Raw genomic sequence first — 22963 nt, forward strand, 5'->3', positions numbered from 1 at the left:
GAGCCAGGGTCGAAATGCATTTAGTTCCTAAATTCTGGTGGTCCTAACAGCAAGAAGGTGTCGTGGTGTAGTTGGTTATCACGTGAGTCTAACACACTCAAGGTCCCCAGTTCGAGCCTGGGCGACATCATCTCTTTTTTTCCTTTTTCAAAAGTTCTTCTCCTGTCCCTATTATAATGCTTGGGGTTTACTTATTATTATTATCATTATTATTTTTTGAACTTCCTACCAGGTTTGCGGGCTTGTATATCCCTCCGCATGAATCTCTCTAGACGTTGGGGTGCATTCCTATGGTGCTCTGCAGTGGTTAAAATAATATATTACCGCTGTTTGTTGTGATTGCGAACAGCTAGAGTTGAATGGGACTCAATGGTGAAGTCAATCTCAGCCCGTTTCCAAATCTTGAGGCCGGATTATTTTCAAGCTGGCAAGCTGTACTTCAGCAAAACTTATATCCATCAGTTCCTCAAAAAGTAAACCTTCAACCAATACTTTAACAAGAGAGGAATGGAATCAAAACTTCCAAAACTGTTTTGCTGGACTGATCGGAAAGTTAAAAGTATCAACAACACTTCCTGCAATCAGCTCCAGTCAATCGACCCGACGGACAACAAGACAAATGGAAACGAAAAAGAAAAATACGAAAAGGCGAGGCTGACGCTGTCCGGAATTACGCAGGAACCTTGAGCTGGAGACCAGATCACAGCGGCACCGTGATTGTGTGATGATGAAATAACGGCCCTGTTGGATAATTTTAGCAGCTACACAGTGCAATCGTGGTGATGACTCTTGCCCTCTCCACCGCTGTCCAGATCCAGGCACTCTGAGGTAATATCAAGCCAATAAAGGGTGGAGAAAGCCCTATGCCGGTTGGATGTACGCTAAATATGCCTGGATCCCAAACGGAGAGATTCTCATTGAAAATCCGTTGACTCTCCAGTGACCTGTGATGTTGAATTCCTTCTCGAAGCTTTTTTATCCGCCATATTGCACTTCTTTCCATCTTCATGCTAGCCCAAAGTTCCAAGTGATACATGTTAGGACATGGTGAAATAATGGTTAATGTTGAACCATCCTCTCTAAGGTGATGTGCTAATGTATGTATGGATAGCATGAATCTAGATATCTCCGCCTACTTCTGGCTGCCTACCTGCAAGATCTCTGTCAACTCTCTATCATATACGGAGGTTTCGCTTGACTACCAGCTCGCATACCTGCTTGCAGGCGTATAGGGATCGAATTCGAAGCTTGCTGTCTACTAGTGCCTGTCTGTCTGTGAGATATACTAGTGTTTGAAAGGATAAATAGCTCTTAGATGGAAATTGAAGATGGATGTATGTTTCTTTTGTGAATAATTATGTTTTGTAACTTGGATGCCATTGCCTGGAGCGAACAGATCATCGCTCTCAATTACGAAGAGAGTAGCGAGCGAAGCGTTCTTGTGACGGTTCATCAGACCGAAAATTGGAACTACATTCGATTCCCAACAACACCATGACTGCGACGGACTCAAGTGACGTCAAGTGAAGTTCGTTTTGTTTGTTTGACTAACTAGTTTCAATGACTTGTTGGCCCTAGGCTGCCTATCACGGACTAGCGCAACGCACATATATGCCTCATGCTAATACAACCACTTAGACGTCCCACATGACTAGCTCAACTTCAGCATCATGAGATTATTTCAGCAAAGGGGCTTGGCTTTTTTAGCGCAGGACTAGAGGTCATCCTCAGGCGTGGAACATCGTCCGCGCCCAAGATTGGAAATCAAGAACGTTGAATACGGGATGTCGAGTCACCGCACCACAAAGAAGGTTCAGAAGAATGGCGGATGTGGGAACACACACTCTCTTCACCGCGGATTTATCATGTTGATTGACCCCGCATCCTTCTGGAATGCGCAAGAATTATGAATTGGTTAACATCTCTTGCTCAACCTCTGCGCAAACATCACCATTTGTGCCTAACACAGGACACGGGCCTGGGTTCAGTTTCCAGTTGGGACATCAGGCCCGGGTCGAGAGCAACTTGGAATGGCTGGAATGGGTCCACTCTATGAATGCACACGAAAAGACCCGCCCAGTCCTCTGCTGTTTGCGATGTTAGCGTTATGCTGACATACTACTTCTGGTCGAGCCAGCAAACAAGGGTTAGTCACCTATCAGGGATCTGTTGGGAGTCTGGATTGGTTCGTCCTCTCTACCTACCACCAGCATGACGCTGGTGGTGGCCTAACAGGATCCAGCAAGGGTCAAAACGCCAGCCGCTTGGGAACCGGCGTTTAAGAAGGAAAGGTATCGACCGCGTCAAGGGAACTAAAAACTGCATCCATGCATGCGATGATGAAAGTCCAGGCTGTCGCCTTGGGTGTGACTTACTAATTGTTTGGTTCTACTCCCCAAATGTCAATTACTGATGCCAATTCTACGCCCTGTGAGGTTATGTTGTTGAATTCATGGGTATAAAAAGGGGATCAAATCCTCTGTTATCCTGCATCTTTATGACTATCCATCATCAATTCAAAGGAAAAGAAAACAAACATTGAAATAGCTCTCTACTTCCCAAAGAATCCTCACAACGAGAAGATTTTCATACCCTCACGATATCTCTTCACAAAACAACCACACCTGTGCAAGCTTTATATCAACTACCCTCACGTGAATCGGAAAAGCCATCCCCTTATCAAGCCCTCCTAGAGCCGACAACAGCAGAAGTTGTTATTGTCCGATAAGCGTTTTTTATATTCTTACAAAAGTCGAAAATGCCGTCCGACGCTTCCTCCAAGTCCACCTCCACATTTGCCGCTCGTCGTGATAGCTCGACATCCTCAACTCGCAGCTCATCATCTATCGCTAGAATGAAGGCCATCCTCCAACACTCGACAAAGAAACCTGTTCAGACCAAGGCCCAATCGAGCTCGAATAAGGTTGTAATGGAGGCCCGTGCTTCATACTTCGCGAACAGATAATTATCAATGCGCGACAAATGCACTCTAATGTCGGATTCGACCAGTTACCTGATAGAAGAAACTGAAAATCAGCCAAAAAGAAGGACGTGTTTGTGAAAAGTGCATGGGTATAGCAGTTCCGCATCGTGTCTTTGATATTTTAATACCTAATTTGTTCCTTTCTTTTTTTCATTTTTGATTTACTGTGGACAATGGATAGAATGCTTTGGTTTTGCAGGAAGATATTTTACGGGTTCTGGTAACTGGAAATCCTAATTTGTTGAATGAGTTTGCGCGATACCCATGTCTTTTTTATCTTGATTCTCAGGATGCATTGATGTTGTTTTCATTTCCTACTTTTTAAATTGCTTGTTTTGCCCAGCTTTATCAGTTTCCTTTGATATATCACCTAATACTATCATTATCAAGAAATTTAATACACATAATATCTGGTTTTGGGATATTCTTCTATCATGAGCTCCTCATTCTCTGGAAATGTTGCAGCCTGTATGCATGCCAGGTGACAAATTTTCCATTGCCAATTTGCATGCTGTGTTACAGCACTTGATGAACTTCGAGCAGGTACTACTATATTCGAGGATGCATTTCAATTACGAGGAACCAGGCAGAAACTTTTGTTCTTTTCTCTCCTTTTTTCTTTTGTTTTTTGAGTTCAATGAACCTCACGTAGGGTAGTCAGTGAGTGTTGTCATTCTTTTACTCTCAATTTCGTTGCTCTGCTGTGTTTATTGGGATATAACTACTATGTAGTTCAAACATTTTTCTTTTTGCTTCTTCTTTTCTTTTTCTGCCCTAACTGGGATCAAGGATAGACAAGACAGGGGATGCCCGGGCTGGCATTTCTTCCCGAAGTTTCGAAACGGTTAGGCGCTGACTTGGCTTTCAGGGCTTGCAGACCTGCCGATCATCATCATCATCGTCATCCTCGGCAACAATAAATCAGCCCTCCAGAGAAGTTGGATGTTGATTCTAATCAGACACAACCCCCTGATCCCAGGCATCCATGTTTCCTCGCACGAATGGGTTTTAGACACGCTGCTTCTCATAATCTTCGAGATTATGCGGGAGTTGTCCCAGCAGCATCGAAGAGTCCTTCAAATCCTGCTCAGCGTGGCATGATCCGGGATCCTTGAAGCGACTCGTAGTCAACAAGGGTTGAGGGTTTACTGCGTAGGCATGGATGAAACGGAAAATAGCCGACTGGCGCACTGGGCTGCCGTGAAAGAGTCTGAGTGGGCTTATGGTCAAAGTCTAGGTCGTCGTCAAGAGTTCCAAATTATGCACTATTGTTTTTAGATCTTTCATCTCCCAGCACGTTTTGACCGTAAGCTGGACAAGCCCTTGTCTATCGATGGTACTGAGAGTCATCTTCAGTATCGTGGGAAAGGGTCTTTGTCCGATTGATCGATGTCCACCGAGGTATGGCATGTGTAAAAGTTGTATCCGTAGTCTTCTTATTGCCATCTCTCAGCTCTTTCCCCAACGAAACATATACCCTGGAGACTTGTCACGACTTGTTGAGAGTGCTCGACCAACCACCATTTGTATGTCCATCACATCAATGATCTAGACTCGAAGTTCCTATCCCGGATCCTTGAACATGCGCCGCAAAGGACAATGATGATGACCAAACCATCCTGCGCCACTCTGTACAGTCTACGCTACCCCTCAGTGTCAGCCTCAGGCGATGTGATGCGCTACTGAGCATCATTTTTAAAGAATTAAGTAGTCGATACCTTGCGAGATGTCTCCGCAAACATGCCGTGAAGCAGGCACATGCTCGAGCGTGTAGCGTCTTCCGCGGAAGACATGGAACGGACTTTATGTCACTCAGACTCCATAGCATTCTTTGGCTGGCATTCAAAGTATATAGAATCAAAGAAGTAGCGATGTTTTGATGCTGGCGAGAGTTATCAGGGGATCGGAAACTAGACCCGAAGAGATTTTAATAGACTAGCGAAGAGGAGGTGTCGATCGGAGCATGCGCCTCGAAAACAAACTGACCCTAGTGGTCCTAATAGGAAATGTTTCCTTTTAGCCTAGTGGAAAAGTTTTTAGTTTGATATTACCAGTCTAGAAAGACGGGAACTGTGTTGGGGGAAGGCTATGAGGCAATATATGCGCGAATTCTAGGAGGAATCCTACACTGGTGGGATTCTTGAAAGACTGCAGGTGGACGGAGACATTCCATCACAATAGTTCAGTCATCGCATTGATAGAAATAAAAGCTAATTCGATAAACATAGAATGATCGTAAGGCTCGAAACGAACCACCTTGCTTGTTGACCCTAACCACTTCTCCTCTAGGAGGAAGCTAGCAAAATTCTCCCTAAAGAGGCATAGATGATTTTTTCCCCTTGACGACGAATAGATAATGGCCATCAGTGCTGTCCTTTCAGAGTCAAATCGACATGCAACTCAGTTTCGCGTCATTGATATACACCCAATAACTGGACATTGAAAGTTCAGGGAAGGACTGCCCGTCTCCAAGCTTTCCCTCGACACGCATCATCCTACCCCATCCTGAGATATCAACTCTTGTGTGGCACCATTCCTTGGTCCCGACCAAAGCATCCTCTCGCCAGGACTCGCTTTCTGGAATAGGTGCCATCCCCAGTAGCAGGTTGACAGGGACATATGAAGTGTGAACCGGGAAGCTGAGTTTGGATACTAGTGTCAGCGGGGAGAATTGAAGGGCGACAAATGGTTGATCTGGGTTAGAGGGCAAAGATATTTCCACGCTGGAGTAGGGCATAGTTGATGGCGTTTCTGATGGGGTGAATTTAAAATTTGCTAACTGGTTTGTTGTTCTCTGTTAGTTGGACAATATTCTTATATCAAGAAGCATGATATAGGGAAAACGAAACACAATACATGTTTAGGGATATTCCAGTTTTTGCGCCCTGAATTATGTACAATAACAATTATTAGCAGATATACCAAAATCGGTATGGGATGCAGCACTGATCCTGCCGGAAGAAAACTTTACCATTATAAATGGATTCCTTTCTGGAGACGTATATCCTCGTTACCCGCGGGTTGCTTGCCTTTTTAGGCGGGACTTCAAACCATCCAGGGACCCACAAGATTTCATCATAAGGACCTGACAGGCAAAGAAGGGATTAGCTGCGTATTCTTCAATTCATTGAGCCCAAATAAATAGCAACAGCCTTACCGACGGGAGTATCTAGATATCTCACGATCATAACCATGCATGCTCCCCCTTTGAACTGACCGCTTATATCAGGGTCAGCAAACGACGACTGAGCTTCCAAGTCCGCATAAGATCCTGTTGGTAGGCCTCTTGCCCAACCGACGGCGCAAAAATATTGGGCTTTCATGTTCAGCCATGGCGATGGCTTGTCCTCAAATGGTATATCGTCAATTTGAGTGCCCCCACCGGCAGGTTCGCTCGTGGATTCGGTCATTTTGGGAGATGCACCACTTGGGCAGTCAAGCTCATCTCACTCAGGACATTGATTCAAGACAAACAACACAGCCCTTTGGAAGAAGCTGGGAAATGCAACTGGAAGTGCGGAGTAATTTGGTGGCTGAGATTGGCAGTCTAGCCCAATCGACGACAACCATGGCCGCGGCCCGCCAATGCCATGCGGAAACATGTCAGCCAGCAGATGTGAAGAAACAGGCAGCGGATTTTTCTTCCTCGACATCGCTACACATTACATTCTGTGATGTATATACGATTGAATATGACATTTGAGCTAGCTAGTTCAAGCTTTTAGCGGGTCTCTAGGGTTTTGTCGGCGGGTGACGATCGCCTAGCCTCTACTTTGAGGTGCTCCACCAGATCCAACTTGGGGACACACGCTAATTGCCACTTAAGTGGATTTATCAATCCTTAGGTTTGGAGCATTGAACAATCACCTGCTTTGTTTCAGCAAAGAACGGTCAATTTGAAACTCCTGGTGATGCTTTAGGTAGACCCGATCCAACGGGAGGGTCAGAATGAAATATGAAAATACAAAGCTACGTTCATAAACGGACGTATACCGCAAACAAAAATATAACGCTACTTAAAAACATGTCATATGGTTTGAATCACGCTAAGTTAGAGGCCCGCGAACCAACCAGCCCGCATACTTCTATTCTACAACCCCGATAACAACTCATTAAGCGTCACGCGTTTACGCACAGCATTCGAATAACCTTCGTGAAAACCAACCCATACCGGATTGTTCATTGCTTTAACTGATGGAGAGGCAGCGGCATCATCGCTAACAACACAAGAACTGGGCCGCGCTTCGTTCACAATGACGCGGCCAAAGAAATCTCGTTTGGGTCCGTTCATTCTGGAGGAAAAGTTAGGTGGGTTTGGGCCATCTGGGTTGGTGTTTTCCTTGCAGTTATTGTCATCGCGAGAGAAATTGTCGCGCTGGGGCCCGTTTAATCGTGCTTGACCAGCTTGGGAACGTTGACGCAGGATCTCCTTTTCGTATTCCTGCTGTAGAACCTGGCGGATTGCGTAGCGGACAGGTGTGGATCCGCTGCCTTTTAGCTTGGAAAACATGGTTAATGTGTCGAGAGGTCTGGCGGAGATCATGTAAGTATGGGGATGTTTAACACGATCCGAGAGATTGCTGTCTATGCAAGGCGTAATTTGTGTAGATGCTCGGGACAGGAAGGGAAGACTTACGGTTCCATCCTGTAAACCCAGCCATTGTGGACGCCAGTTTCACTTTCTACCCTTGTATTCTCGAATTTTACCCCTATACCACTCATTACTCTCACCGCTGACTTGACGAGCGCACGTTCTGTGTCCTTGCGAACGCTAGCGACCCCTCTTTGAATGCCACTTCCTCCAACAACTACTGGTTTTATCTCAGGGGCTAGCATTCTGGTGAGGTACGGAATAAGGTCTATGATAATCGATTCAGTGGAGCGGAACGTGCGGAGAAGGGGAGGGGAGAAGGTCGACTGGAATTCTGTTATGATGGCATGGTTCTGCTTCTGCGCTTCAAAAGCTGCAAAATCTGCCTTTGGGCCTGAGAAGGGATGGTCGTCTTCGTCGTCTTCATTGTTCGTGTGGGCTTTATCGCCATCCCAGGTTTGTCTGTTGGAAGAGGAAAAGAGATGATGAAATGCGGCAACAGACTGGCTAAGATACGGATTGAGTTCCCAGTCTTGATTCGTGTAAACCTTGGATGATACCATGTCATGGAAATACAGCCATTCATAGGCCGCGTTAGGTTTAGAGAGAAAAGTATCATCCTGGTACGTTTTGGTTGGATAAGTCGTAAAGCACTCCGTAATGCAGCGGTCATATTCGCCTGCGGCATCAACCATCTCCCTCAGACTGTTAATCGCATGTCGTTTGCGAAGATCAGAGACATCAGTAGGGAGTTTGGTGTCACCACCCAACAATGGGTCTTGGAAAGTTTGCGCAGACGTGGGTGCAGTTGGGAAACCAGCTCCGTCAAGAAACACCCGCTCAACAATATCTTTCGTTCCGCCGCGTCCTAAACCACGAGCTGATAGGCCATCTCTTGCTGCGCCACTTAGGATGTGTTTCTCTACCCACTGTCTCGTGAGTCTGATATCTGCTGTTAGACTAGCAGCACGGAGCGTATGTGCTATCCATTCTCCAGCTACAAGGACTCCTCGAATATCACCCTCACCAATACCGCGACTGTTTGTACGTTCCCTGGTGCTAGTCAGACCCCACGAAGCTTCGCAAAGCCGTCTTACTCCGTCTCCATCATATGGGATGCCTTCCTTTTCAAACACAGTTTTCATTCGCAAAACCACCTTGTCCAGAGAAGCTTGACGAACATGGATAATTTCTGCGATTGAGGAAGCTCGCAATGGGCGGAGGCTAGGGTGGTAAACATCGTTGCATATGAGAATCAGCGGCCTAAGGAGGCGGAATTTCTCTCCTTTTCTAGAACCCTTGTTGCGAGTCGAAATAGACTCCGAGGCGTTGCTGGAATTCCTTTGGTCCAACATAACGAGGTCGATCAATGCTTTCATGAAACCTCCCTCACCACCACCACCTGAGCCACTTACAACCCCATCGACCTCATCCACGACGATGCAAACAGGTTTGCCGGGCTTTCGAATCCTTTTACCACCAGCATCCATGGTCACCCCTTTCACATTCTCAGTGCCAACTGCATCTCGAATTCGACCTTTGACAACATCTCGACTTCTTTCATCACTTGCATTGATCTCAAGAACTTCATATCCTGCCTGCTTTGCACAGACATGAGCAAGAGTGGTTTTACCGAGGCCAGGGGGTCCAGTCAAGAGCAAAACTTTCCGGTGAGCCCGTTCTTCGAAATCATTTGTGGAGACTTTTGATTTTAATTTTGTTAGGCCCGGAAATACAATTGAGTCCCATCCCTTCAGCCAGCGTAAAACAGAGCGATGCGTCCGCTCATCACCAATAAGATCCTTAAATTTTCGTGCACGGTATTTTTCAGTCCACATAAGGCTTGATCCATTACTTTTCAGAGGATCATTCGCCACTTCAACAGATAGATGGTGAGGAGAAGGTTGTAAACGGCGGCTGCTTGCCTGTGCATCTTCGATTGCGATATCGTCAAGTAATTTGTGAATGTCGATTCCATAGTAACTTCTTTTTGCTCTGCCTGGAACTGTAGTTGAACGCTCTGCAATTGTTTGCTCATAAGAAACAGGGGCAGTCCTTGTTCTCTTTCGCAGATTAACGACTTTACCCAAACATGTGCAAATAGTCACCATTTCCTTTGACACATCATTCACGTGTGTCGAAAATATGGATTTGGGGGGATTTCTTATCCCATAGGTAGCATTGGAACCGGAAGGCGCGCTTATATGGATTGCATCCAATGATGCACTGGTATTGTAGCTCTTATCCTGACATATAGGGTTTACGCTAGAATCGGCAAATGGATATATGTCGTGCTCGTCGTCTTCCTCATCAAGAAAGGGTCCAAGTTTCCTCAAGCGTTTGGGAGGTGTGGTAGTAAGGATATCATCGGGTTTTCTTTTCCCTTGATCTGGAGGTGAGCCTCCGTAATGACCTAGGAGTGTGTCATGTTTAGGAGGGGATTGCATATCCATATTGACTGAAGGAGATGACGAAGGAATGAGAGTCTCGGATGATAGATTAGCAGATATTGCTGTGTCGTGCATATTGTCAAAAATATGTATATGAAAGCTGGTTCTAATTGTTAGGTCTATTAGCAATTAACTTTGCCCGCCTGACCAAATCCAGAAATTCATGCCAAATCCACGAGAATTCGCTTGATCTGTTTTTGAAATTCAAGGTAGTCCACGTACCTCCTTAGATAAACTGTCTTCTGTCCGTGGCCCAAGGATTAATATCGGATCATATCGCTCGAAAATCATGAGGATATACATCATTCAAACCATTTGCGCTAATCAATCAAAGGTGTTGATTATCGCTATGATTCCATGATGCGTCGAATTCCTCTAGATTGCTAGACATCGCGAAAACGCGTTTGGAGTCGCGTTTCTTTCGGTCAATAATTAATCCTAAATGACACACTTGGTTTTACACGGCTGCCGTAATATGTATTTTCGTTGTTAGTACTGGATTCGGCTAGCGTGGAGAGCCTCCAATCCCAAAGATTTTTGGCGATTGCCCGTGTTCACTGCAGCTACGCTGGTACAACCCATCCCATCAGGCTTGACATTGCTGCCAGACCTGCCTAATTGTTATTATCCAAGCCATCCAGTTGCCGCGTTTTTTTTTTTTTTTCGAGCTTCCGAATACGGCTTTGGGGATCGCTGCTATTTGACAGAGCTTCTCCTATCCTGCGCAGGCGGATAGCCTGGACCGAGCAAGCCTGTAACCTGTAACCTTTGATTTCTTTGTGCCACGTCCACAATGGAGGATCTAAATGCAACCTCGGGCGAGATGGCTACCGATAGCCCAACCGTCACCGCTCCCCAGGATGGGCAATCGGTGACTGAGGCTCCTGCCGCCACACTATCCCCTAGCCGCGTCTCAGGTAGGATGCGCCCGGCAGCATTTTCATCTGGTTATGCGCATGCTTATAATACGCTTTGTAATTTAGGTTCCCCATCTCAACCTCATACGCCTTCTAAAGCAGACCAAGACGTCTCGATTTCTGATAATCCGTTAGATGTGCTTGCTTCTCCCAAGCCCCAGAACGAAGAGGTAGAAAAAGACGACGAGAAAGAAAAGGAAGACGAGACAATGGGGGGAACGGACGCAGATGCAAATAGAGAAAACGGTGTGGGAGACGAAACTGGTGAAAACTCGGCAACGCAACAAGAGCCAGTCGAAAACGCTGATGACCAACCGCCGCAGACTAAAGCTTCTTTGGAGGCTTCAGCGCGCTCGCATCTGGTAGCCCAAACACACGCTATCATCCTTCCAAGCTACACGAGTTGGTTTGATATGAATGTGATTCATACTGTTGAGAAAAAAGCTCTTCCGGAATTTTTCAACAGTCGAAACCGCAGCAAAACTCCTGCCATTTACAAGGATTATCGCGACTTCATGATCAACACGTACCGCTTGAACCCTGTCGAGTATCTTACAGTCACTGCCTGTCGACGAAACTTAGCAGGTGATGTGTGTGCTATTATGCGTGTGCACTCATTCCTCGAGCACTGGGGTTTGATCAACTACCAGGTATGCCTTTTTGCGGTGAAATGGCAATGAATTTGAGCATATATTGTTTTGTCTAACTTGAAATACAGGTTGACCCTCAGACAAGACCCTCCAATATTGGGCCCCCCATGACAGGTCACTTCAGAGTCACCGCAGACACTCCTCGAGGTTTACAACCATTCCAGCCGGCGCCCAACGCTATCGTCACGTCCGGTAAACCCCACCCTTCTACTGAACGAGCCGCGTCTGCTACTCCAATTCCAAAAGGTGATCTCAACCTGGAAATTCGTCGCAATATCTATGATGATAAGGGGAAAGGAATCACTCCAGCTGAGGACAAAGAGAAGCAGACAAATGGGGAAGGCGCGACCACAAATGGAACTGGTGGCGATTCTTCGATCAAGACAATGGAAGCTGCAGCGAAAGAACCAAGGAAGACATTCCATTGCTATTCCTGCGGTATTGACTGCACACGGCTACGATTCCACTACGCCAAATCTGCTCCCGTGTCGAGTAATTCCAATGCTCCGGATACGAAATACGATCTGTGCCCGAATTGCTTCCTTCAAGGCAGACTGCCTTCATCTCACCATGCTTCCGATTTTGTCAAACTGGAAGATAGTCCGTATACGACAATCCCCGATCGGGATGCTCCATGGAGCAACTCCGAACTTCTCCTCCTCTTGGAGGGTCTGGAGAATTTTGATGACAACTGGCGACAAATCGCACGCCATGTTGGCACACGCACACCAGAAGAATGCGTCATGAAATTCCTCCAGCTAGAAATCGAGGATAAATATTTGGAAGATACGCAGGATGGTTCTCTAAGCCGCGCGATGAGTGGAAGAGAGCCAATTAGCCAACTTGACAACCCTGTCCTCTCCGTTGTATCCTACTTAGCCGAGATGGCCGAACCAGCGGTTACGGCTGCTGCTGCAGGTCGATCAGTTGAGGAAATACGTCGCGAACTCCAGAAACAACTCGACAAAGGCTTTACAGGTACTGACAATCAAGTCAAGGACAAGGACATGGACAAGGACATGGACAAGGACGAGACCAAGGATAAAGACAAAGGCAAAGCAGGAGAGACTCTGAAGTTTGAAGATTCGATGGAGATCGACGGTGCAAATGAACCTGAATCATCTGCTGTTGTGCGGAGTACAGGAAGTGATAAACAATCCTCGCGCCCTTCTATTGCAACTATTGGTTTGGCCACTGCTGCTGCCCGTGCAGCCGCTTTTGCCTCCAACGAAGAAAGAGAAATGACTCGTCTCGTCGCTGCGGCTGTCAATATAACTCTGCAAAAATTCGACATCAAGCTTGCTCAGTTCACCGAACTCGAAAAAATTGTTGAAGCCGAACGGAGAGATCTGGAGCAAGGCCGGCAACAGCTCTTCCTTGACCGCATGGCCTTTAAAAAGAGAATTAAGGAAGTTCAGGATCTCCTAAAATCCGCCAGCTTGGAGGGACCTGAGGAAGGAGTTGCTATGGCTGTCAATGCGGAAATGCTGGGCATTGGTGAACGTTATGGGTTCCAGCAGGCTACTGCTGGCCAAGCGGCGAACCTTCAACCGCCCAGCTTGCAAGGCGGGGAGTACAAAGCTTTTGAGATCTAAGGGTAATTCAATAATTGATTAGATATAACTCTTGAAGATTTTAGAAGGCGGAGAGTGGGAAGAATACGAGTTGCTGAATGAAGGATGATTTGATGTACGATCTGGGTGTTAAAAAGACCGCGTTGATAAATCGGGTGCTTGTCGGAACCACTACGTTACGCCTGGGTCGTTGACGAGGTTTTTTTTCTCGCTTTTTCTTTTTCTCCACCAACGGCGCAAGTTCTCTGGATCGGGGTCTGTAGCTTTCATCTCTGGTTTCGTTTATTATTCAATTCTGGGGGCGGTTCTACAGTTGGCGGAGTTTTTGTTATTGATGTGCGCATTCTCCTTTTCCTCCGTCATTCTCGACATGAGCACACTTTGTCTGTCTGCTCCACAGCTGGACGTTTTGGGGAGTGAAGAGGGAAAGAAACCCTCAATCCCTTGGACACTAAATTCGATTAAAGACGCCCTTGATCACATCTCGCGATTCTGAAAGCTGTTGGATTGTTCGGGTGTTGAAAGATTTAGCTTAGTTAATTTTGGACTCTGTTTCTTTCGTCATTTCCCAACCCAAAATGTACGATTTGATTCCACAGGCGAACTTTTCACATACAAATTTCTGCATTCATTTCGACCTTAATGGCAGCCCGGGTAATCAGTTCCTTTCTTTTCTTTTCTTTTCTTTTCTTTTCTTTTCTTTTCTTTTCTTTTTTTTTTTTTTTAATTCTGTTCTCGTTTCAACTTTTATCGCGCGGCTCCTTGTTACTCCTTGTGGTTTGTCCTTCAAACATGAAACGGCTTTCACTCATATATTGTACTGGTAGAAGGAAAGGTGATTGTTTTATGTCCTTATCAATGGTTCTATCAATTTTTCTATCAATATGCCAAGATATGACTGGTTTGATGGTGGATGGCAAGTGGAATAATCGATAACCGCTTGAAGGAAAATGTACTGTAGTATTGTAACATTCATAATCGTGATAGCAATCTGCGTATTCGTACGTAGGTACCCATATATATTTGTAAATTAAAGTATAAATGCCAATGTCATACGCCTTTTTTCCAGTTGAAAATACGGCCTCTTCAATCCAGCTATATCAGGCAATAATTACACTACCCAAGTCTCCGTTTCTTTCTTCGATTATCGGATAACTCTTCTTCAAGAAGGACGATATCCGGTCCGAATTCTTCCCATTCACTCCGATACAATAATCGGTCTCGCCAGTCTATCAGATCCTTTCTTGTTTTCCGGTTACCAGGTGGCCTCGTCGCTGTGGTTTTATTGTCACCTCCCGTGTCCGAATCCTCATATTCACGCAGGAGGGATCGTGGCGGGGATTGACTCAGTTGTCTCCATAGCCGAAGCTCTTCAACACGGCTTGATTTCTGATCTATGGATGCGGCGTGTTCCTCTTCAGGATCGGATAGCGGTTCATCATCCTGGGATGTGGTATTGTTTGGTGAAGAAGTGTTCGATACTTCATATTCAGAGGATTCGCTGTCGGACAAATCCTCAGCATCTGGTTGGTTTTCCGATGCAAACACTGACTGCGCAATGCTGCTGGCACGGGAGCCCCTTGATCTGGTGCCTTCCAGAGACAGGTCCTCCTCGACTTTGTCGTACGTGAGAGAAACGGGTTTGAAGCCTTTGCGATGGCGGATCTCCTCGACGTTTAAATTATGGCGTCGGGGAGCACCGATCCAAAACTGTCGGGAATTGTGGCTCATCCTCAGTACGTCTAACGCTGCTCCTACATCTTCACTTCTTACCAGCTTCCCGCGCTGATATCCACCACGCTCCAGGGAGCGTAGACGTGACATCGCAAAGAATATTGAAGAATGCACCAGGCGGCGTGTGAGGCTAATTGTCAAGGCATAGAAGTCGGCAAATGCCTCGCAGGTCAAAGACGGCGTTTCACTGCCGGTTCTAAGGTGGCACCAGTTATCCTCAATTCTGCTTTTGCCGGAATTCATAAATATACGCTCCGAAAGTAGAATCCAGTTCGCCGTATTCAGCAACTGCGAAGTAGCTAGTATGCTTGGCGGTGGACGTAAGTTGCCCTCCTCTTCGTTTCCTCCATCGTTTGATCGCTCCCGTTCAGCATCCAATTGATCCTCAACCATCGCCGCAACGTGGCGATCAACAAGCCACATTTCTCCGTACCTCCGCTTACCTATGGTATTTGTGGTCTGCTCGTCCTGTCGAGATAATGCTAGCGCATTGTCTTCTAGAGTTTGACAGCATTCTTCACTTATCTCCGCGGCTGCGGGTATGTCCGAGAGAGTAAGGGTTTTGCTATACCGAGTTTTAAGTTGCTGAGTCTCGAGACCTCGGCGTAGAGTATCGAGATAATCTCGTATCTCCATCTCGGATTTTGATCCCAGAAGAGAGGCTATTTCTGGAATCGCACATTTGTCCTTCCTTTCAAGGGCATTGAAAAATATCTCCTTTTCGTGGGAGCTCCAAGAAATAACCCCGATCTGTGAAGGTGCGAAGATGGATTCACTTGTGCCTTCACCTCCCAAAACTGCGCTTCCTGTGAACTCATTAAAGAGCTTCACATAGCCTTCAGTGGGAAGCTTCCTATTGATATGGGAACGGTCTCTCCGTGGTTGAAGATTCTCGGTTGAACCGCTTGATTGAGGTCTGGATGGGCTACTTAATTCTATGCTTGACGCAAGCCTGAGATCTTGTAGCGGAGGAGATGATGTAGTGAAGCCGTTGGGAAATATCCTGCGACTAAGGGAGTCATTATCGGAGGAGTCCTCTTCCACTGGCTCATAGATACTTGATGTGCTGCTCATGGCGAAGAACGGCTACTGGTGTAACATATCGTGGACACCTTCGCGAAAATACTGGTAGAAACATGACATCAACTCCCAACCAAGAAATGCAACACAAAAAAAGTCAGTCCTGGGAATGTAATAGTGATCGGTGGATGCTCTTTTTATGTAACTTGGAGCAGTTGGAGAAAAAGCGGTTCTAAGAGTTTGCAGTGTTTGCATCCATGTTACATACAACCAAACCCTGATACCGGCCATCGCCATTGACAGTTTGATATCAACAACAGCCATGGAAGATGCGGTGGTTGACGAAATGTATACGAGAGTTCAAATGCGCTGCTATCTACAGGAACAGCATCCTTAGCCATAGGTTCATTTCCTCAGCAGTAGCAGCAGCAGCTACACCTACTAAGTCCCACTCTCCTGGATCGTTACTGTCCGATTTTCACCTTCGGAGTTACCAAGAAGAATGTATACAGTCTGTCCTCTCATATTTGGAGAAGGGCCACAAAAGACTGGGTGTTTCGCTAGCAACGGGGAGTGGAAAGACTGTGAGGATGACGCTTCATATTCTCCCCGATATCTTGGCTCTTTCGCTAACTTAAATATCTGGGTAGGTAATTTTTACGCAGCTGATCGATCGCATTCCTCCCCGTGATGAAGTCGCAAACCGAACCCTTATTATAGTCCATCGCAAAGAACTGGTTGAACAGGCAGCAAAGCATTGTATGCTTGCGTACCCGGGGAAGACCATCGAAATTGAAATGGGCAAGAGTCACGCAACAGGAACCGCTGAAATAACCATAGCATCTATCCGAAGCCTCCTTTCAAAGGGACGAATTGAAAAGTTTGACCCGGAGAGATATAAACTTATTTTGGTGGATGAAGCGCACCATATCGTGGCTCCGTCGTATAAAGAAGTTCTTGGATATTTCGGATTGAATGAAGTGTCCGATGGGTCTCCAGCTCTCGTTGGCGTGTCGGCGACTTTTTCGCGGTTCGATGGACTAAAACTAGGGGCTGCTATTGACCATATCGTCTACCATAAAGACTATATCGATATGATTGGAGAAAAGTGGCTTGCAGATGCTGTGTTCACTACAGTGAATTCCAGGGCTGACCTATCAAAGGTTTCCAATGGCCCTAATGGTGACTTTCAGACTGGTCAGCTATCAGCAGCAGTTAACACTGACACAGTGAATGATATTACTGTTCGCGCTTGGCTCTCCAGGGCGAGCGAGAGAAAATCAACTCTTGTTTTTGGGGTCAACATTGAGCATGTAAGGTGCCTCACAGAAGCATTTCGCAGATTTGGCGTCGATGCGAGATATATTACAAGTCAGACTTCCAAAGATATCCGAACAGATGAACTGGAAGCTTTCCGCAACCAAGAATACCCAGTTTTGGTAAACTGTGGGCTTTTCACAGAAGGAACAGATATCCCTAATATTGATTGTGTGCTTCTTGCACGTCCGACAAGGTCCAAAAACCTTTTGATCCAAATGATTGGGAGAGGATTAAGGCTATACCCAGGGAAGAAGAACTGCCATATCATTGATATGGTTGCGTCTCTTGGCACTGGTATCACCAGCACACCAACCCTGTTTGGTCTTCACCCGGACGAAGGTCTTGATGAAGCAAAGATGGAGGACATCGAAAAACTCAAAAACCGTGAAAGTTATAGCTTCAAATCGAAGTCGAAGTTCTCTGCTATTTCTGCGGATAAAGTGGCTGTTGATTTTACTGACTATGATTCTGTAAATGATTTACTCCGGGATACATCAGGTGAAAGACATATTCGTTCGTTAAGCCAAAATGCTTGGGTATCAGTGGCGCCAGATCGGTACGTGCTGAATGCGCCTCCTGGAAGAATTACAATCATCAAAGACGACTCCGGTTTGTATTCGGTTTCCCACGTCAGAGCCTTGAGCCCGAATCTTCATTCAAAAAGCCCATTTAGCCGCCCGCGAGAGATTGCCTCGTCACTTGAATTCGCTCAAGCAGTGCACGCTGCTGATACGCTAGCCAACCGCATATTTATCCCAGTTTTTATAGCTAAATGGCAACCATGGAGAAAGAAGTACGCCAGCCTTGGGCAGGTCGCATTTCTTAACAAGCACCTCCCTTTCGATAACCAGATTAAACCGGGAGAAATTACGAAAGGAGAGGCAGCAGATATGATCACGAAGGTCAAGCACGGAGCAAAGGGCCAATTCAAGAATATAGTCGCCATTAAACGGCGTTTGGGCCGAGAGAAGGCCAAGGAATCTGAACTGGAGGAGCTGAGGAGTAGGGAGGAAGTGAAAGTCGGCCCACTTGATTAGACATCGTTAATCTGTTTTGTGCTCTGTAAAGACGATACCCATGTATAATAATTAAACCGAAATACTTTTTGAGAAAGAAAGTATACAAGCTCGCTTTTAAGATACGTTTCCGCACATAATGCAGTTAGTTGAGATGTAAGGGACTCGAACATAATCCGTAGTGGTCCGTGCGTGCCTTCCCAAAATAAGGTTTGCTTGTCTTTTCTGTCAAGCTCCTTATCTCAAGCTCCTTTTTGATTCTTTTTCCCTGTTTCTTTGCTTGCCTCCCCCGCCGCATTCCCCTCTCCTCTCCCGCTTCAACCTTTTCCCACCCTTTTTACCTTCTCTTAGCCTTTCCATAAATCCTGTGGGCTTGTGCTCTGTCGTGACCGAGTCGCGGATGAGTGCGCCTCCTTCAAATGCTAAGGCGCCTCTCCGGCTCGCATAAGCCCCATCAGTCGCATACATATCTGGACGCCGCGCCCGCAAGTAGACATGGGCCTGAGATTGACAATGATACAGGCTATTTGTTTGTTCCGCAATTGAACCAGCAGCAAGCGACCGATTTATATAGCGGGGAGGAGGCCAATCCATCGCTTTTTAGCACCCGTGGATTCGCGGGCGATACAAGGCAAACGACTCCCTCGAACTCCACGAATCGACAGGAAAACGCCATGTCATTCGAATCCCAGATTTTCTCTCCAATAATAAATAATTCGATGGAGGGGCATAAACTACGAAGGTCTCGGCCGCGAAATTTGTGGTCATGTTCCTTTCTAACAATATCCCTGACGGTCCTGAGTGCGATCTCTCTTTATGGAATAATTCACTCCTACATGAACCGCCAAATCGACCCGCAAGGCTGCAAAACGCCTCGAATGATGCCAACTTATATTCAACTCATAGGATTCGATACTGAGCATACTCGCTTCGCGAGCAAATATCGTCTCTACCTCTATCGGGAGCGGACGGTTGACGAATATAGTGAACAAGATATTGGGGTAGGGTGATACTTTTTTTTAGTTTACGTTTTTTTCCCGCCGTTAATATTTTCTTTCGATTTATGTATACTGGGACATCAAGCGTTACTCAATGCTAACTATTGGAGCAGCTTAGGGGTGTGCCAGTATTGTTCCTTCCTGGAAATGCTGGTAGCTACAGGCAAGGCCGCTCGCTAGCATCGGAAGCCTCGTTATATTTCCAGGATGCAATAAGCAATGACCAGGAGAAACTCGATGCCGGGACACGAAGTTTAGATTTCTTCATGGCGGATTTTAACGAGGATATGGCGGCGTTTCATGGACAAACATTGCTGGATCAGGCGGAATACGTCAACGAAGCTCTAGCTTATATACTTTCACTTTATCATGATCCTAGACGCCCTGGAAGAGACCCAAACCTTCCAGACCCTAGCTCCGTGATCCTCATTGGCCATTCAATGGGTGGTATCGTTGCTCGAACTGTGCTTACAATGTCGAATTACCAGGCAAATTCGGTGAACACAATCATCACAATGTCAACCCCTCATGCACGGCCTCCCGTTTCGTTTGATAGAGATGTTGTCCGCACATACAAGCAGATTAACGATTACTGGCGTGAAGCATACTCTCAGAGGTGGGCCAACAACAATCCATTGTGGCATGTTACCTTAATATCTATCGCGGGAGGTGGTGGGGATTCTATTGTTCCTTCTGATTACACCAGTCTATCATCTCTTGTTCCAGAAACCCATGGATTTACCGTATTCACATCCACTATACCAAATGTCTGGACCGGAATGGACCATCTTTCTATCGCTTGGTGTGATTCTTTCCGAAAAGTAATCATTCGCTCACTCTTCGACCTGGTGGATGTACGGCGATCATCTCAAACGAAACAGAGAGCGGAGAGAATGAGTGTATTCAAAAAATGGTACCTTACGGGGATGGAAGCCATTTCTGAAAGGTCTCTCCCACAAAAAGGTTAGTTTTCCGTGTTGAAATATACCTTCATATGTCCATACTTACGGTTTTCACAGACCCTTCTACTCTCTTGACTTTGGAAGATAATACAAATTCGATTCTTCCCCAAGGACAGCGACTAGTCTTGCGTGGCTTTGGTAACCGCCAGTTACCCGAAGCGCATTTACTCCCAATTCCTCCCCAAGGCGCTTCAGGGAAAAAGTTTACTCTCCTTACAGATCAGCTTCTCGATTCTCCTGGTGGCAATGGAAAACTAGAAGTCTTGTTTTGTAGCGTATTCCCTTTGCGAGCTGGACATTCGGCTGCTTTGCTATCTTCGAATATGGATCTCTCCGGCGGCAGCGCGGGTTCCACTCGATTGGCTTGCAAGAGTGCCATGGAGGATGCAATAAATCTTCCAGCATCGACACGTTCGTCCAAGTTCGCCTTCGATGATGCTCTTCCATTTTCATATCTGCAATATAACTTGGAAGATCTGATGGAGCATCAATTTGTAGCTGTTATTGACAAGGCTGCCAAGCGTTCCTCTGGTTGGCTTGTTGCGGAATTTTCAGACAGTTCCGACGCTCTCATCCAAACCAAAGTTGGACTTGGCCGCCTGCTGGCTACCGGACTCGATATTCGACTTCCTGCAGAACGGCCCATGTTAACTGAAGTGAAAATCCCCGCTCTCCACTCAAGTCTCCTGGCTTATAAGTTGAGAGTCGGGAAGCAGCCGTGTGGCGAACATGCTGAGTTATTTACGCCCCTACTACGACAATATATATCGGAACCACATGAATCGAAGTACTTCGTCAATGTCAAAGAGGCTGATATAAATTTGCATGGTGTTGCACCATATATGCCTCCACATCTTCGGGACCGCTCTGCTATGCGTGGTATTTCATTTCAGCTCTGGTCCGATCCTAGCTGTAATGCCTCAACGGAGCTTTCTTTGCGTGTAGACATTATTGGCAGCATGGGGAAACTTGCCATGCGATATCGTACGGTATTTGCGGCCCTCCCACTTCTTGTGACTGCACTGGTTCTCCGGAAGCAGTTCCAGATACATGATACAACAGGTTTGTCCTCCTACCTTGGCGCTTTTGACCAATTTCTGACGTCATTAGGCATTTTCATCCCTTTCTCGGAGGCCCTAGACCTTTGCCTCCGAATTTCCTTACCGCTCTTATTCATAATATTGACATTTGTTTCAGCGTCTTTGGCAACATCTAACTCAGGAATGGATAACTCAGAGAAAGCATCAACAGATTGGCGATCAAATTCCACCGAATCTGCCATAGATTTCACGAGGAACGACTTGCTCCTAGGATCTCAAGACAGCTTTTTCTGGTTCCTGGTGCCCTTGTTTGGCCTCATTAGCATCGGATTATGCGTTGTGGTAAATTACGTTGTCATGGCGTTGATTTATGGCTTGGCTACAATCCGTAGTGTGTTGGTATCACGTCGAGGATACATAAAACATGACGACCCAAGGTGAGAGGACTCACAGCAATAGCAGCACCATGTCGTGACTGAATTTTTAACTGACTTTACTTTAGACCCGCTGCAATTTACCCATCGCTCTCCTCCAGGCAAAGGATCATAAATTCTGCTGTTTTACTTTGTTTTGTGGCAACTGTGATTCCATATCAGTTCGCATATCTTGTAGCATGCCTTGTGCAATTGGCAACTTGCGTCCAGACTTTACAATATGCGAGAGAATCGGTGAGCAATTACTATTTCTACCTCATATTTGGAAGTAAAACTACCTGATTCTGATACATGAGAGCAGAAATCTAACTCGCAGTATAATTTCTATAATTACGTTCATTCAATCTTCATCCTCATGCTGTGGATATTACCGGTTAATGTTCCAGTGTTTGCAGTTTGGGTTCACAACCTTGCTGTCCATTGGTGGACGCCGTTCTCATCCCATCACAATGTCTTGTCTATAATGCCATTTATACTACTTGTGGAGACCCTCACAAATGGACATATGATTCCAAGAATAACCTCGAGGTATGTGGTATTCTGGGCGCTCCTCCACATTGACTTTTTATTCGTTAGCTGTTTTTGTCTACTCAAAACCTAACATTGTCCTTCCAATCTAGGTTGCGACATGTCACGTCCGCCTTATTTATCATTCTCGCTGTATATGCAGCTCTTTACGGCGTAACATATGCATACCTCCTCCATCACATTGCCAACATAGTCACTGCGTGGCTAGTTGGTGTGCATTTTGCCAGCAGCGGTTTCTCGTTTCGGAGTTTAAACCAAGCATTTGAGAGCTCGAGCTTCGGGGAGGACGGACCTCCCGGGACTAATGGTAATATCAAAAAGCTCCCTTAAAACTATTGTTTTATATCTTAGTAAACCCTTTGCTTTAACATTGATTTTTGTAAGCGAATAGCTGGCATTTGACAGCGTTTTCCTTTCTTTTTCTTTTCCTTCTCGGTGTGTGTGATTATTATCATTATATTTACTTGGCGTTAGAGTTATTCATATCTCCTATTCCCAACGGCTGTACGAGGGATGATATCCGAGCTAGACTCTTCATTTTTCTATTCTATTTCTTCTTCTTCTGCTTCTTCTTATTTATTATCATTCTTCTTTTGCTTTTATATTTTGTCAAGTTTTTTTTTATGCATATTCCTATTTTTTTTTTTTACGAGAGAGCATGTTTGTTTCAAGTGCTGGTTGGTTACTCCATTCTCTTCCTTAGCTTCGGCGAGGCCGTACACATGCATGTACAGTACGTTCTTCTT

General features: G+C 45.9%; 7 protein-coding genes and 1 non-coding gene across 8 annotated transcripts; 4 read left to right on the plus strand and 4 right to left on the minus strand.

Annotated features, from left to right (window-relative positions):
* Nucleotides 1-56: 56 nt before the first annotated feature.
* Nucleotides 57-130, plus strand: HCBG_11004. The gene has a single exon. It is a non-coding gene; the product is annotated as a tRNA-Val (tRNA).
* Nucleotides 131-3991: 3861 nt separating this feature from the next.
* HCBG_01045 (uncharacterized protein) lies at nucleotides 3992-4393 on the minus strand (the record flags this gene model as incomplete). Its single annotated transcript, XM_045428095.1, has 2 exons — nucleotides 3992-4216; nucleotides 4250-4393. 2 exons carry the CDS (start codon nucleotides 4391-4393, stop codon nucleotides 3992-3994), a joined length of 369 nt encoding a protein of 122 aa, XP_045292070.1.
* A 973-nt stretch (nucleotides 4394-5366) lies between these two features.
* Nucleotides 5367-6393, minus strand: HCBG_01046 (uncharacterized protein; the record flags this gene model as incomplete). Its single annotated transcript, XM_045428096.1, has 3 exons — nucleotides 5367-5777; nucleotides 5840-5868; nucleotides 6141-6393. 3 exons carry the CDS (start codon nucleotides 6391-6393, stop codon nucleotides 5367-5369), a joined length of 693 nt encoding a protein of 230 aa, XP_045292071.1.
* Nucleotides 6394-7073: 680 nt separating this feature from the next.
* HCBG_01047 (chromosome transmission fidelity protein) lies at nucleotides 7074-10027 on the minus strand (the record flags this gene model as incomplete). Its single annotated transcript, XM_045428097.1, has 2 exons — nucleotides 7074-7512; nucleotides 7620-10027. 2 exons carry the CDS (start codon nucleotides 10025-10027, stop codon nucleotides 7074-7076), a joined length of 2847 nt encoding a protein of 948 aa, XP_045292072.1.
* A 790-nt stretch (nucleotides 10028-10817) lies between these two features.
* On the plus strand, nucleotides 10818-13186 carry HCBG_01048 (SWI/SNF complex transcription regulator; the record flags this gene model as incomplete). Its single annotated transcript, XM_045428098.1, has 3 exons — nucleotides 10818-10941; nucleotides 11008-11591; nucleotides 11660-13186. The coding sequence occupies 3 exons, from the start codon at nucleotides 10818-10820 to the stop codon at nucleotides 13184-13186; spliced, it is 2235 nt and encodes a 744-aa protein (XP_045292073.1).
* Nucleotides 13187-14281: 1095 nt separating this feature from the next.
* Nucleotides 14282-16086, minus strand: HCBG_01049 (uncharacterized protein; the record flags this gene model as incomplete). Its single annotated transcript, XM_045428099.1, has 1 exon — nucleotides 14282-16086. The coding sequence occupies one exon, from the start codon at nucleotides 15971-15973 to the stop codon at nucleotides 14282-14284; it is 1692 nt and encodes a 563-aa protein (XP_045292074.1).
* A 161-nt stretch (nucleotides 16087-16247) lies between these two features.
* Nucleotides 16248-18349, plus strand: HCBG_01050 (double-stranded DNA-dependent ATPase; the record flags this gene model as incomplete). Its single annotated transcript, XM_045428100.1, has 2 exons — nucleotides 16248-16503; nucleotides 16570-18349. The coding sequence occupies 2 exons, from the start codon at nucleotides 16249-16251 to the stop codon at nucleotides 18274-18276; spliced, it is 1962 nt and encodes a 653-aa protein (XP_045292075.1).
* Nucleotides 18350-18674: 325 nt separating this feature from the next.
* Nucleotides 18675-22547, plus strand: HCBG_01051 (GPI inositol-deacylase; the record flags this gene model as incomplete). The annotated part of the gene is made up of 6 exons (XM_045428101.1): nucleotides 18675-19256; nucleotides 19367-20216; nucleotides 20273-21692; nucleotides 21758-21923; nucleotides 22006-22217; nucleotides 22310-22547. The coding sequence occupies 6 exons, from the start codon at nucleotides 18675-18677 to the stop codon at nucleotides 22545-22547; spliced, it is 3468 nt and encodes a 1155-aa protein (XP_045292076.1).
* Between the last annotated feature and the right edge of the window lie 416 nt (nucleotides 22548-22963).

This window comes from Histoplasma capsulatum (genome assembly GCF_000150115.1).
Source record: "Histoplasma capsulatum G186AR genomic scaffold supercont2.1, whole genome shotgun sequence".
Lineage (NCBI taxonomy): Eukaryota > Fungi > Ascomycota > Eurotiomycetes > Onygenales > Ajellomycetaceae > Histoplasma > Histoplasma capsulatum.